Source organism: Pantherophis guttatus, chromosome 2 (assembly GCF_059756535.1).
Source record: "Pantherophis guttatus breed Tessera chromosome 2, ASM5975653v1, whole genome shotgun sequence".
In the NCBI taxonomy this organism is placed as follows: Eukaryota; Metazoa; Chordata; class Lepidosauria; order Squamata; family Colubridae; genus Pantherophis; species Pantherophis guttatus.
Genome location: NC_142064.1, coordinates 98,542,267 through 98,557,020, shown reverse-complemented (window position 1 = coordinate 98,557,020; position 14,754 = coordinate 98,542,267). Strand labels below are relative to the sequence as shown.

Here is a 14,754-nt window from a genome sequence, read left to right as displayed (position 1 = left end):
TCTGAGATTTCTTTTTTTAAAAAAAAAAAAAAGTCAGGTTTTCATTGGCAAACTTATGCAGGTTGGCCATGCATTAACCTGTAGAGGTTGCACAGAGTTATGAAATTGCAATCCACAGTTAATTGTAATATGCACCCTTTATTAAAAATATAAACAGGCATCGGTCAATATTCACACACAAACGTATCAGTTGATGTATCTGATTCAGTCACTGGAAACTATTTCCAGAAAAGGACTCTGTACTCAGTGTTTCATCATGTAGCAAATCAAAGATGAGAGATTCAAAGAAAAAAGTTACAATAAAACTACTAACTTCTCCCCCTCTTCTTTCTCCTTTGTTCTCAGAAAAAGAATGTTCCATCAATATTCAATTCGTCAAAACAGGGCTTAATATATTAATAAAAATCTTGCTCAGTGGTACTGAGTGGTGTATCTTTAAAAAAAAATCCCTAAAAAATTAAAGTGCTATTGGTAGCCCTGCTTTAAAATCTCCAAGAACATTTCAGATATCAAACTGCGAAAAAAAAAGTTTGGAGAGTTCAAAGCAACATATTAAAAATAATTTACAATAGTAGAAGCTGACTGGTTACTATCTGGTTATTAAAGGCAATGTTGAGAGAAAAAAGTGGAAGGAAGCCCATGATCAGACATATATAGGGGTAAGCTGAATTTACATTGCTTTGTGAGCCAATTCATCCTTCATTTAAGGATACATGATGAGAAACTACTTAAATGCAGGTGGCCTTCATTCAATAATCACTCGTTCAGTGGTACGGAACAAGAATTTATGACTGGTCCTCATGGTTATGGCCATCACAGCATCCTTGTGGTCACATGATTACAATTTGGGGGCTTAGCAACCAACTTGCAGTTATGACATTGCAGGGTGATCACCATTTGCAACATTTGCCGCCAGCTTCTGATTAGCAAAGTCAATGAGGAAACAATCGTTACAAATGACGATCACATGACTATGGGCTGTTGTGACAATGCAGGATTCTCCTAATGATGGCGACTGGGACTGCTAGAACTGCTGTTGTTAAGTTAGCATGATCACATGATATCATGCCCTGTGACCGCATCACTTAGTGATAAGAGTTCCTGTCCCAATTGTTGGTAAGCGAGGACTACCTGTACGATAGTTATGGAACTGAGTTTATTGGAGCAGAGTAAGCTTCCACTGGGTGTTTTTGTTGAGTTTGGGAGCAATAAAGATCTCTGGATCTGAGAGAAAGAAAAAGCAAGAGATAATCCTACAAATAAGATAAGCAAGCAAAAGTAACAGATATTACAGTACACTTTATGTAAACATTCTGACAAAAAAATTAACAAAACCTCCACTGTGACAATAATCCTATGCTTTGTCTCCTACTTGAAATCAATGAAGAATAAACTAAAATTTTATTCCTTTTCTACCTAAAACAAACTCAATTCTGAGCTTTCCTTCATGGTAACTACATCTAGGGAGTAGGTTCAAAACTCGAATGCTAGGCCCTGGGCAAAAAGCATAAGCAAGAAAGGAAGGGGTTTGCTCAATTTCTGAAGTTCACAATCTCCTTCCATGCTGCATAAAGTAATCTTTCTTGCAACTGGGAACCAAGTTTTATTTTTTGATCAGTTTTTGTCAGCTGAGAATTACAAAAGGCCAGAAGTATCAGCCCACAGGTGAGCAGTATTTGAAGAGCTGGTGATAATATTGTATTTGTATGCTGTCTAGAGTCACTGTTGTAAGGCTCAATAAATTATTTAAATAAATAAATTTGGTTTGCTATTCCATTTCACATTGTAAGTGGGCAAAAATCAACTTTTTTTTCCATGCTATGTTAATACACTATTAGGACTGTGGTTCCTTTGCAACCCATAAATTGCTGACAAATGGGTTAGACAGATAAACTTAAATTCCAGCATCCCCATATTTACCCACACACAAATTCAAATTGTAATTGATTTGTACACTACATGATCTGTCTTACCTTGTACTATAGGAGCCATCACTTTCTGTTGAGTATAGGCAGCACTTATGCTATTAGCAGTTGAATTGGGACCCAGGATCTAAAATTGCAAGAAATTAGTAAAAGATGTTGATTTATTTAGAATAACAGTACCAGAAAACCATTATTTTCCCTATGGAATGAACAGGAAAATTATAACTTGATTTTGTTTCCCAACCCACTCTTGCACCTGCTTTGAATTTACAAGTAGTCCTTGATTCATGACAGCAATTGGGACCATGCTTAAGTGATAGTCATATAGTGTGACTGCATTGTTAGTAACAAAAATCCCTGCATCCCAGTTGCTGTCATTAATTAAATCCCATTGTTAGGTGAGGCAAGTTTCTGCTGACTTTCCACAACCAGTCAGTGGGGAAGGAAGCGAGGGAGTGTAGTGGAGGATCAGTGAAGGTGCACAAGAGTTCAAAGGAAGCGCAAGAGGGATGAGGGGATGTGCGAGGCACAGGTCAGTGAGGAAGGATCGGGGAGGGTGCAAGGGGTTGTGCAAGAGCATAAATCAGGGAGGGTGAGTGAGAAGTGCAGTGTAGGTTGATGAGGGTGTACAAATGATGGTTATGAGCATGAAGGTGCATGGGTCAGGGAGAATGCGTGGGGTGGAAGGGAGGGTCAGGTTGTAGTATGGTTGAGGATGCACAGGAGTGAAGAAGAGTGAGAGGAAGGCTTGGGGAGGGACATGAGTGGCCAGCAGGGTGTGAACGAAGAGGGGCTGGGGGAGGGTGCAGAGCTGGGGAGAAGACTTATCTTAGTGACTGGGATGACTTTCCCTGCCAGCTTCCCCATTGACTTTCTGGTCATGCACGAATTGTTTGCCAAGCGCCCAAATTGCATTTGTATGACACGGGTGCTGGGACAGGCAGAACTCCAAGCATCATTTGTTCAGCACCATCATAATTTTGAACCGTTGCTAAACAAATGGCCACAGATCAAGGACTACCTACACTCATATATACATCATCTTCCTGACAGCAGATTTCTTGACACAAACCAGTGAAGTGGCATTCTCTTAAAAGAAATTAGGTAAACAAAATTGCTATATATTGAGCTGTGCAGCACAGTATTTAACCCGCACGGCAACCCATTATCAGGTACAGCTACGATTTTCTGAAAAAATAAAATGCAATGAGAGTAAGAACCCAAACTGCTACCATATCTAGCTTCTTCCCCAGGTCAAAGAAGTAGCGTGCAGTTGTACTGTAAGCTTTTCCCATTTTGAACATGCATGCAATATCACAATGTACATCAAGAATAAAACAGGCAACCTGATGCTGCTTTTGTCATTTGCTTCCTCTTGATTCCCCCACCCCTGATGGAGACACCTCTTGTGAATAGCTCTGTTGCAACGAATTTTTCTTCAAATAAAGTGACCTCCTTAAGAATGCTTTTTTGAAATGAAAGAGTATAATACAGTGTGCCAGTGAGAGTGCCAAAGGGGCACAGGCTGGAATTAATGTCTTACTGAGTTGGCTGAGGTATGCTGCAAGTCTGGGCTCCAGATTTCAAGCAGGGAGCTCTCCACCATGTGAAGGGTATCCTCAAAGGCCTGTTGCAATTCCTGGGCTTGTTCATCATAGCTATACAGAACTAGGTGCCTTAAAAGGCTGTGTATCTCACCTTGAAGGGGGAGGAAAAAAGATCCCACTCTAGTGAAATGCATTTAAAAAAAAGTGGGGGGGAGTACACAGAAAAGACAAACCTCTTCCTTGCATGCCCTCTGATCCTAGGTTGAAAATAATAAAATCCCCCCTCCCCTTTTTCAGGGATATAGGCATAAACTGTATCAGCTCAAACTCCCTGATTTCAGAACAACAGCCCTGGAGGTTGCTGTAGGGCTTGGTTTCTCCAGGGACATTCTGGAAAGGTATTTAGAAATGTCCTACATTCTAAAAATAACAATATTGGCTGACAGGGCTAATAAGTTAGAAAGTTTCAGCATTCTATGCATTCATTCTCTCCCCCCGCCCCCCCCTCTCGTGTGTGTGTAAAACTTACTTATAATCAGTTACTTACTTATAATTAGTTGTTATTATTTTACAATCTAACTTCCAAAATCTTGCCAAGAAAGCTGCAAGGTCTTCTTCAGGCAATTGCTAAGAGTCAGCACTAAATTGAAGGTACATACAGACGCACACAGTTTAAAGATAAAGGTTTTCCTATCCAGTCGTGTCTGACTCTAGAGCACAGTGCTCATCTCCAGCATTGTCTAGACATTTTCCATGACCAGCATGCTGTATGCCAAAAACATACAGAACGCTGTTGTCTTCCCTCCGAAGTGGTATCTATTTATCTACCTGCATTTGCACGCATTCAAACTACTAGGTGGGCAGAATCTAGGGCAAAGAACGGGAGCTCACCCTGTTGCGTGGTGCTCGGGTCTCGAACCCAGGCTGTCAAGCTTTCCAGCTGACAAGTTCAGTGTCTTTAACTGCTGAACAATCTCGTCCTTGCGCAGTTACTCTTATACTATTCTGCCATCAAAATAGCGACTACAGGCTTTATTTATCTATCTATCTATCTATCTATCTATCTATCTATCTATCTATCTATCTATTTATTTAGCACAAGTAAGAGAACCAAAGGCAAATAAAAGACAAGAGAGTGAGAACTATCATGTTTCATCCCCTCAGTACTGGTTTTTAAATAACTCATTTACAGCCAGTTTTTTAAAATTAATCTGATTCCTTAAGATTACTATCATATCAAAAGACTCTAAAAGGGAGAAGAAAATGAGAACCAGAGTAATTTACAATCTCCTGTAAATTCTAGCCCCACCTATCTGGGTGACTTTGGGCCACTCACGCTCTCTCAGCTCAACCCACATCACAGGGATGCTGTTGAAGGAAAAATAGGAGGAGGAAGGAATATTAGGAATGTCCACTGGCCCTGAGTTGCTTATGAAGTAATAAAGGTGGGATAAAAGTCTAATAAACAAACAAATAAGTACATAAATTAGCACCAACAGTTAAATATTCACAAATTGTTATGCTATCTGCAAACTTGGTTTTAGATATGTGTATTTGGTAATTAGGCTCATATAGTACGGAAGCAGCTTTTTGTGCAACTTCCTGTTACCCCAAGATTATTGAAGATCAACATTTGGAATCTCTATAAACACGGTCATTAGGCTCTGCTTTTGGACATCTCCATTAGATCTTTTCCTGATCTCCTCTAGGGCTATCCTTCTGTGCCACATCCAAAATTTGAGGAAGCAACTCTTGCAACTAACCTTTCAAGTTGTCAATACTTCGAACTATTTCCCCTAAAGCCTCCATAAGTGCAACATCTTCTAAGGGACTTCCTTCCTTCAGGCTGTGTTTCTTGCGTTCTGCCTTGCGACGATTCTTTGAGGAACGTCTACAACAGATCAAAGAGCATCTGAAAAATGAACTGGCTGACCAGGTGGTAGTGGAGAAGTGAAAAGAGAAACTAAAGGGATGGGAGAGGACAGCTTATAAACATTTCGTCTGATAAGTATTTTTGCATTTGCACGTGGCTTGAATTGGATGATGAAAGCCTCATCCCGAGATAGTAAGCCTGATATACTGTAGTTTGCACTATTTCAAGACTGCAGATGAAATTTATAGGACAAGATGATCACCTTAGGTTATCTCTGCTCCCCCCAACCGAGGGGTGAAATGCTCCCGGTTCGGACTGGATCACTTGATCCGGTAGCAATGGGGGTGGATGGTTCGGAAAACCGGTAGCAAAAGTCCCTGCGCGCCCCCCCCCCCCATGCCCAGCTGAGCCACGCGATCATCAGAGGCTTTTTTTTTTTTACTTTTAAAAGCATTTTTTCTACAACCTCTTCGGCCGAAAAAATGCTTTTAAAAGTTAAAAAAAGTAAAAAAAAAAAAATGATGATGATGATCGTGCAGCTCAGCTGGGATCATCAGAGGCTTTTAAAAGCATTTTTTTCTGCAACTTCTTCAGCTGAAGAGGTTGTAGAAAAAAAATGCCTTTAAAAGCCTCTAATGATCCCAGCTGAGTTGCCTGATTGTCAGAGGCTTTTAAAAGCATTTTTTTCTGCAACCTCTTCAGCTGAAGAGGTAGAAAAAAAAAGCCTTTAAAAGCTTCTGGCGATCCCAGCTGAATTGCCTGATCGTCAGAGGCTTTTAAAAGCTTTTTTTTCTGCAACCTCTTAAGGTTGTAGAAAAAATGCTTTTTAAAAGTAAAAAAAAAAAAAAAAATTGGCCATGCCCACCCAGTCACATTACCACCACCACCACCACCAAGCCACACCCACAGAAAACGGTAGTAACAAATTTTACATTTCACCACTGCCCCAACCCCTTTCTTTTCTTGAAAATGGAAAAGTTGCATATCTGAAAAAGGCTCTTTTCTCCTATTATGCTTGTTTTCTATGTGCAGAAAGTTTCGATTCTGGATTTTTGTAGAGGGGAAATAAAGGAGATTCAAATGGAATACATCTGCCGTCACACACAAACAGATTTACAGTGTGCAGATAAGCACATCATCATTTGAAGTGGGTGCATTCACATTAAAAAAAAGCTGCTTTAATGAACTGAAGAAATGCCTGTTCATATATATTTTCATATATATGAACCACCTCATTCAAAGAGCCTTGGTTTACAACGTCAAAGACAATGATAGTAAAGTTTGGAGGGCAATTTATCCATTTTCTTTCTTGTTTCACTATTAACTGTGATTATTGCCAGAGACTGAAACATTTTATGTCCTTCTCTTTTTGGGGAAATGTAATCTCTGGTTCCAATGAATAGCAACAGAATCAGCAAAGGAATTATTTTTATCCCTATCTCTTTGTTATCTCTCTGTATGCCCATGATCTGGGAACTGGAAGCATGTCATTAGCCATACACTCCCACCCCATTTCATATACAGCCAAGCTTTATAATAGTTTCAGCAAAAAGGTTTCATGCTTATAGATGGCATATTCTCTTAAGACATTACACTGAATTCCTAAAGGAGACTATTTTTAAAATGTGAAATTTTCTCTCTCCAACTCGGACAAACGTAAAATTCTAAAATTGTTTTTCTCAGAGGTGAAAATGGGAAAACATTTTAATGAATGTTTAATAATTAATGATGAATGACTAATGTTTCAGGCCTCAAAGGAGCCAAGAGAAGTTGCTTTGTAGCCTGTTTGATTATCAAGCTCCCAGTGGAATTCAGGGAGAACTAAGACAAGCTGTCTTTATCTGGAGACCAAAATTTTCCACTTGGGACATGAATGGCAGTCAAACTTTTGTACACCAAAGCTATGATAAGGCAAAGTAACATACGCAGATATTCTTGAATTACTGTGAGTATATTTGGAACTTGTGTCACTTGCTGTCACCAAACTGCTGGTATCAGAAAAGAGATCCGATTCAGGACAATTTGATGCTTCGTGATCTGAAAAAATTAGTTACTTTGATCAATAAAAGGGGAAAACATTCACATCTTATCTGTTAAATAAATTCCTCTCTTGTTGCTTCATTTCAATAGCACTTTTTTTGACTGTTTTAGAAATATTCTGCAATAGGCGCATCCAATGAACATGAAACCAAGGAAAAAGGTAGGAGCAGACCTATGATCCCTGATGTGAAATATTCAGAACTGCAATCTGAACTTTGATCTCTTAGTTAATAGGTGGACTGAATAAATCAGCTCTATCTAGTCCAGCATCTTATTCCTTTGGAGGTCTGGCAGATATTCCTGGAAACTTTAGTTCAAATACATTGTTTCCAGCATCTGGAATAGAGAAAGGCACTGCCTTTGAATACAAGGGTAGCATGGTTTCAAACAAGGTCAAGAAAGTAAGAACTTCACAAATTGCAATAATGTACCTTTAATGCTAATCTGGTGTAAATACAGAATTTTGGAAAATGTAAGAGGAACTTCCTACCCTGATTTACAATGAATTAATTAAAGACACTTTGAGGGATTCAAAATGCTTCTTCCTTGAATTGTTTCCATCTAGGCCAGGGGTCAGCAACCTATGGCTCCACAGCCATATGTGGCTCTTTGGGCTCTCTGCTGTGGCTCCCTGTCAAGTGATCCCAACACTGGCTGGCCCTGGCCCTCCCCTCCCCTCCCCTCCCAGTCACTCCTCACCTGGCCTGAGAAGGTAAGGGCAATGGCGGGGAATGGAGAAGCGGCCAGGGCAGAGACAGAGAGATACAGAGAGAGGGGGGGGGAGAGGGAGGGAGGGAGGGGAGAGAGATATGTCAAAAGGATTTTGTGGTTCCCAGTGTTTTTTAACAACTGGTTCTCTGCCCTAATGACCGGCTGGGTAGGCGTGGCTAGAGGGTGAAAGTGAGTGACATCGAGTTGGCCACGCCCACCCAAGTTTTGTGGCTCCCAGTGTTTTCTTTTCTGTGGGAAACGGGTCCAAATAGCTCTTTGAGAATTTAAGGTTGCAGACCTCTGATCTAGACTAAACTGCCATTTATGAGATCAGTTGCCAACTCATTCACTGCAATCTCCTGATTGTTTAAATCTTACCACAGCCTCCCCACAATCTTACTTGTGTAGCACTTCATAACTAGTAGAAACCAAAAATGCAAAGTTCGATTATTTTATTGAAGTAGCAACTGAAGTTCCTGCTCTTATCTTAAGGCACTAACAAAGAGCTTTCTATGAATTAGTGTCACAAAACACAATTCCATTTAAATACATTACCTAGTAGTTCATTTTGGGCTTGCTGCTTACGCTCTCGAACTATAGAAAGGCGCTTACGATGGTGAGAAAATTCTGCTTTCTGTGTTTCCAAAAACACCAAATGATTTTTTTGAGCTAGAGAGGTGATCACAGTAAAAGGAAAATTATACATGTGTAAGTGAAACAGACACATTAAGAACTTTGATTTGCCAATGAACAATTTAAAAAAAAAAATCAAGGTTAGATGTTTTTGGCCATTTTGTCTCTTGTGGCCAGAGACAAAATATCCTGTTATATGTCCTTACCTCACACCCACACTCTTTCCCCCTTCACCTAATTTGAATCTCATTAAGATCACCCCTCCAAGCACATCTCAGCTCTCAGGAAGCCTTACCTTCCAACAGAGATGGCCTGAAGTTGGTCTCTAGAATATCGGTCCTATTATATTTGTAAATCTAAAATGGAAAAAAAATTAAAAAAAATAAACTTCTCTGACAAAACAAAACAAAACACAACACTTTCTCACAGATAATGGAAAAAAATCAAGGTTTTCAGGACTCTTACTATTCTCAAGGCTTCATCCCAGGCAGTTCCTTCTAAAAGAAGCAGGATGGCCTCTTCATAGTCCTGGAAAAGGGTAAATCAAACATTTACTATCATTTTGTTAACTAATCAAATATTTCCTTCTCCTGAAGCCTTTTAGCAGAAAAGAAATATTTGGGATGAAATCCCAAATCCTGTAATATTCATAATATACAGTGAGTACTCTGCTTGACCTGCTTCTAATATATATTTGTAAGTAAGTAAATAAGTGTGTGTGTGTGTGTGTATGCACCCAAAATGCCTATTAGTATTGGTATTACCTTTGCTTTCTTTTGCTACAATTGTTCTATTTCTATTTGTGGTTCTTCATATTTTGTGATTTCTAGCCTTATCACTTCATTGCAGGTAATATTCTGCTTCAATGAACAATTAGAACTGATATAACCTCATGTTCCAAATGCTTCTATCTTATCACGTCAACTCAGCCACAATGCTGTTCAAGAGCATCAGACGATGTAAACCTCGAATTAAAAGCTATTTCTAGCCAGCTCTTGTTTTTTCCTTATCTGGCATCCTTCCCAGGACTTTGAGATAGCAAGCTAATTTTATTAGGTAGGTTAAATCTTTAGGATAGCAACTAGCAATACTTTAGCAATACTTATATTGTCAGTCATTCTACTTGCAGGAAATGGATGAAAGATTGATAGCTTTGCCACATAAACAGATGTGGCATGGACGAAGAGGTTTTCATAATAAATTTGGTGCCATTAAACAGGGTTCAACACTTGAAGTGTATACATTTGGCTGTAGCTAGAACGCAGCATACAATATCCAAATGAAGCAATGTAACCACGGGGGCTTACAGATGAACTGCTCTCAGCAATACCATCAAAAATTAGTTTATACTTGAATCATATACTTGTTTATTCATGTAATAACTGCAGCTAGAATTGTATTTGCATAGATTTGGAAAGGTGAAGAGATTCCTGCAGATGAAAATGTGATTAAGAAAATATTGGTATGTGCAGAAATGAATAGATTAACACTTTCAATTAGAGGGAAGGAAGAATCTGATTATTATAATATATGGGATTTATTTTATCAATGGTTAGAGAATAAATATGAAAGTAATGTATGGTAAAGTTAAATAAGTTAAGAAGACAAATGTTATGATAATAGATATGTTAAGTATTAGTATTAACTAAGAGTAGATATAAATAATGAATACGGTGGTAAGCTTTAACTATTATGACACGAAAAAATTGTACCCAGATGACACACTGTTTAATGAATGACGGAATGTTTTGTATTAAAAGAAAATTTAATTTTTTTAAAAAAAATACTACCCTGTTTCCCCGAAAATAAGACATCCCCTGATAATAAGCCCAATCGAGCTTTTGAGCACATGCGCTAAGATAAGCCCTCCCTGAACATATTTAAATGCAGAGCTGGAAATCAGGTAAGACAGCAAGAGGAGCCCCATCTTGCTCCACGCACCCCAAAATAATAAGACCACCCCAAAACTAAGACCAAGCGCTTATTTTGGGGTTCAATAAAATATAAGACAGGGTTTTATTTTCAGGGAAACATGGTATCTTTCCTCTCTTATCAAATATCCTTTGAAATGAAAGATGAAGTAACAACATGGAAAAAACTAGAGGCTTATAAATGGAAGATGAGGACATGGGAGTTCTACACAAAAGGAAAATTGTCCAGAAACATGAGGAACAAGTCATGGTGTTACAAATGGAAGACAGACCTACAGGAATTTTGATTTACATCTAATCATCTGAAGGAGGAAGCAACTCACTGCTGCTCAGAGTTCACTTTCTATTTTCAAATACAGGCTAAAGTTACAAGGAAAGATGGGACTCTGGAAATAATGTCACAGATCATCATGCAAATATTATGATTTAGGTAGCTCTGTCAGATGTACAGAATGATAGCACTTGGGTGGTGATGTCATCATTCTGGCATAATCGTGTTTTGCTATAGACGGTGTTGCGAAGAGAGCCACATGTATAGAAAACCGCAGATGAAAAAGTGGATCAGAAACAGAACAAATGGAAAGGAACAAAATAGAAATTATACCTTGGCATATTGTTCCAGAAGAACTGCTGCATCGACATATTTTCTTTTTTCAGTAAGTCTTCCTGAAAGAAGGAAAGTGTTCAGGAGAGGAAATGCGAGATTTTAGAAAGCTATTTTTTCCACTCCTAAAATCAAAGCAGAGATGTGGTGCTTCTACAGTATTTCAAGTCTGTAAGTTTCACAAGCCTCCGAACCAAATGTACCTCCTCAATCACTTTTCCCTATTCTTAAACTTTGGCAACAGGTATATGAAAGGGTACCATTCCCCCCCAGCTATGCAGTCCCAGGGAGAGATCTAGTCCAAAGAGTTGCTAAGGCTTAGTGGTGGTGGCTTACATCAGCTGAAGAGAGTGTGTGCATATTCTTTCCCAACACCTGAGCCCCATATCCTACTTGGCTGGTGCTAAAAGACATCTTCAGAAGTCTGGCAAGGTTGCTGTTTGAGAAGGACCCAACAAAAGTAGCTTTCAATCATAGGTGAAGATTAATGGGCCTCTTTGGGTCCACTGGGAGATGCTACTCAGGGTCACTCATATTCTACTGATCCTGCCACAAACTCCACACAGGGCTGCCACTGAAATACATTCAAAAACTTCAGCAGGTGTAGAATAGTGACACATGTAGTTAAGTGTTTTTCAGCATGTGACACCATTGGTAGGTTGTTTGCATGGCCACTGGTATGATTCCAGGTGCAATTCAAGGTCCTGGTAGTCACCTTTAAAGTCCTTCATAGCTTGAGACCAGGTTACTTATGGGACCAGGTTTCCAGCTGCTTCTATGTGCCCTATCTGGTCAGGCAGCAGAGGGCAAAGAATGTCAATTATCAAGCCCCAGGAAGAGATGCTTTTCGGTCATGGCATCCACTTGGCTGCTATGGGTTTTATATATATATATTTGCATATGCTTTTATCATTTGAAATACTGTTAGCAGCCCTGAGTCATATATTTGTGATGGGCAGCCATATAAACCTATGGGCAGCGATATAAATCTATGAATAAATAAAATAAATAAAATAAGGCATGACAGGTAAGATGCCTTTGGCCATGTCACAGTTTGAATGAATTTCTTTTTTTATGTACTTTATTTATACATTTTTCTTTAACATACATAAGTGCTTAGTAAACAGTGTATTGTCTGGGTCAGTTTACTTGTACATAATAATAATAGTAATAATAATATTATTCACTTATACCTAGTAATAATCTTCCAACTTCTAATTTCTATCTCTATTGTCTAACCATTGATAAAACAAATCCCATGTTAGAAAATATTCTGTGTCTTCTTTGTCCTTTATCTTTAATGTTAACCTATCCATTTCTGCAGTCTAGTATTTTTCTAATTATATTTTCATCTGTAGTGTAGGAGTTTTCTCATTCTTCCAGTGCTAGTTTGAATGAATTTCTATATATTGATCAACATACAAGGAAAATTAATTTCATGAACTAATTGCAAACAGTGGGGTTCATCTGCTTGCAGGTATTTATCTTTGTTTTCCATGCCTCTCCAATCCCCCTCTTGGTCTACCTCTCAGCTGAAATTTAGACTGCATGTTCCTCAGAGACCATGCCTGTCTTTTTTCCTGCTCTGGTTCTTAAGTGATTCTGACAAGTGCCATGCATGTCAATTGTACTATCTAATAAGAATGAACAGTATTTTTAACCACCACGTTTGTGTTCCTGGAAGGGAAAAGAAATGGGAAGAAGATAATACAATAAAAAACATTGGGATGGCTAAATTTGGAAAGGAGAGTCAGGTTCAGGGTAATGTGGATGCTCACCTGCCATGCTCCTCGCCAGGCTAGCCAGCTTGTCTTCAGTGTAACAAAGCTCAGCAGCTGCACAGAGAGCCTGCTGCCAGTTGCCACTGATCAGAAAAGCATCCAGCGCTTTCTCAAAGGCACCGCATCGGAAGAAGATCAGCCCAGCTTGTCCAGCAAGATGCTTCTGGATTAAATATTCTCCGTAGGCATAGCTGATGGTCTGCAAAAGATAGTTACAGGGAACTGGACCTCTTCTCACAGATCAAAGAGTTGATTGTTCTTGACTGTTTTTGTAGATGACCGGCAGATGTTTAAGTGAAATTGTAAAGTGTGCATTCTGTTGCTCAGCTGCCAAAGGAGCACAGGCTTTCTACCTTCTCTGTGGCGAGGTTGAGAAGCATCTGAAGGTGTGCTATAATTTTGCCTTTTACTACAGGCAGTCCTCAACTTACAACAGTTCATTTAGTGACCGTTCGAAGTTACAACGGCACGGACATAAGTGACTTATGACCATTTTTCACACTTATGACCTTTGCAGCATCCCCATGGTCACATAATTTATATTCGGATGCTTGGCAACTGGTTCATATTTATGACGGTTGCAGTATCCAGAGGTCATGTGATCCTCTTTTGCGACCTTCTGACAAGCAAAGTCCACGGGGAAGCCAGATTCAATTAACTACTATGTAACTACCAGTAATTTAATGCCGGGAATGCATTTATCAAATGTGGCAAGAAAAGTCGTAAAATGGGACAAAACTCGCTTACCAAATTTCTCACTTAGCAACATAAATTCTGAGTTAAATTGTGGTCATAAATTGAGGATTACTTGTAGTTGCTCCTTTATTTGTAGGAAAGACTGATAATATGCATGGAAAAATTATCAGAGAATTCACTTTGCTTTACGAAACCTCCCAAGGAGGAATCCCTGGCAGATTTCTATACCAGGTTCTACACAACCCTTAAGGCGGACAATTGCAGATCAGATTACTTCTCTAATTCTAAAGGCAACAGATCACATTTAAAAGCTTACATGAACCAGAAGCCACAAACCAAATTTTATGTAAGAGGAACTTCTAGCTAAAGAACTCTGGATTTGATAAAGAAAGGAAATGTTCAGAGAAAGATATCTGCCACTGTGTAATGCGTATTTTATGACTCGAGTATAGCTGCCTGCTCTCACCAGTAAAGGACAGCAAATAAAGATGAATAGAAAACTATTTGTGTACCTTGTATTCTTGTGTGCCTGGCAAACAGAGCTTGAGGGCTTCATTATACAAATTCTGTTCAACCACCAAATTTAGGAACTCTGGAAAATGTTCTGGGCCTGAGAAAACAACAGATATTTTCTTCTGACACTCAAAAGACAAAGCCTTGCACAGGCCTGTTGGAGCTAGTTTTAATTAATCAGGATGACATTTTATTTTAAACTGCAACATGTAAGATGCCCAAATTCAAGAAACAGTTTCAACAGCTTGCAGTCCAAATCGTTCATACTTCAAATCCTTTATTTTTCTTTTTCAAATCTGGATGACTGCATAGTACAAATATATCACACCTGGGATTTTGGAGGCTCAATATACTTCATCTCCCTTGGCAGCCACTTACCCATTTAAAAAAAAAAAAACCAACAGATTTTTTTAAAACAAAGAAGATAGAAGCAACTGGGGGAGGAGCCTCATATGTTTATCTTCTAATTCATGGGATTTTATGTTCTACATTTCCATTTT

General features: G+C 39.0%; 1 protein-coding gene across 1 annotated transcript in view; it reads right to left on the bottom strand.

The window, feature by feature from the left end:
• Nucleotides 1–118: 118 nt before the first annotated feature.
• The window catches only part of ELP1 (elongator acetyltransferase complex subunit 1), a 42,515-nt gene continuing 27,879 nt past the window's right edge, over nt 119–14,754 (bottom strand). The window contains exons 27-37 of the mRNA XM_034410819.3: nt 14,254–14,351; nt 13,043–13,244; nt 11,265–11,326; nt 9,195–9,257; nt 9,025–9,085; nt 8,652–8,765; nt 7,271–7,382; nt 5,236–5,363; nt 3,469–3,623; nt 1,974–2,052; nt 119–1,224 (exon numbers count right to left, since the gene is read on the bottom strand). Coding sequence (XP_034266710.2) covers nt 1,157–1,224; nt 1,974–2,052; nt 3,469–3,623; nt 5,236–5,363; nt 7,271–7,382; nt 8,652–8,765; nt 9,025–9,085; nt 9,195–9,257; nt 11,265–11,326; nt 13,043–13,244; nt 14,254–14,351 — 1,142 coding nt within the window. The 3' untranslated portion in view covers nt 119–1,156. The remainder of the gene's footprint in view (nt 1,225–1,973; nt 2,053–3,468; nt 3,624–5,235; nt 5,364–7,270; nt 7,383–8,651; nt 8,766–9,024; nt 9,086–9,194; nt 9,258–11,264; nt 11,327–13,042; nt 13,245–14,253; nt 14,352–14,754) is intronic.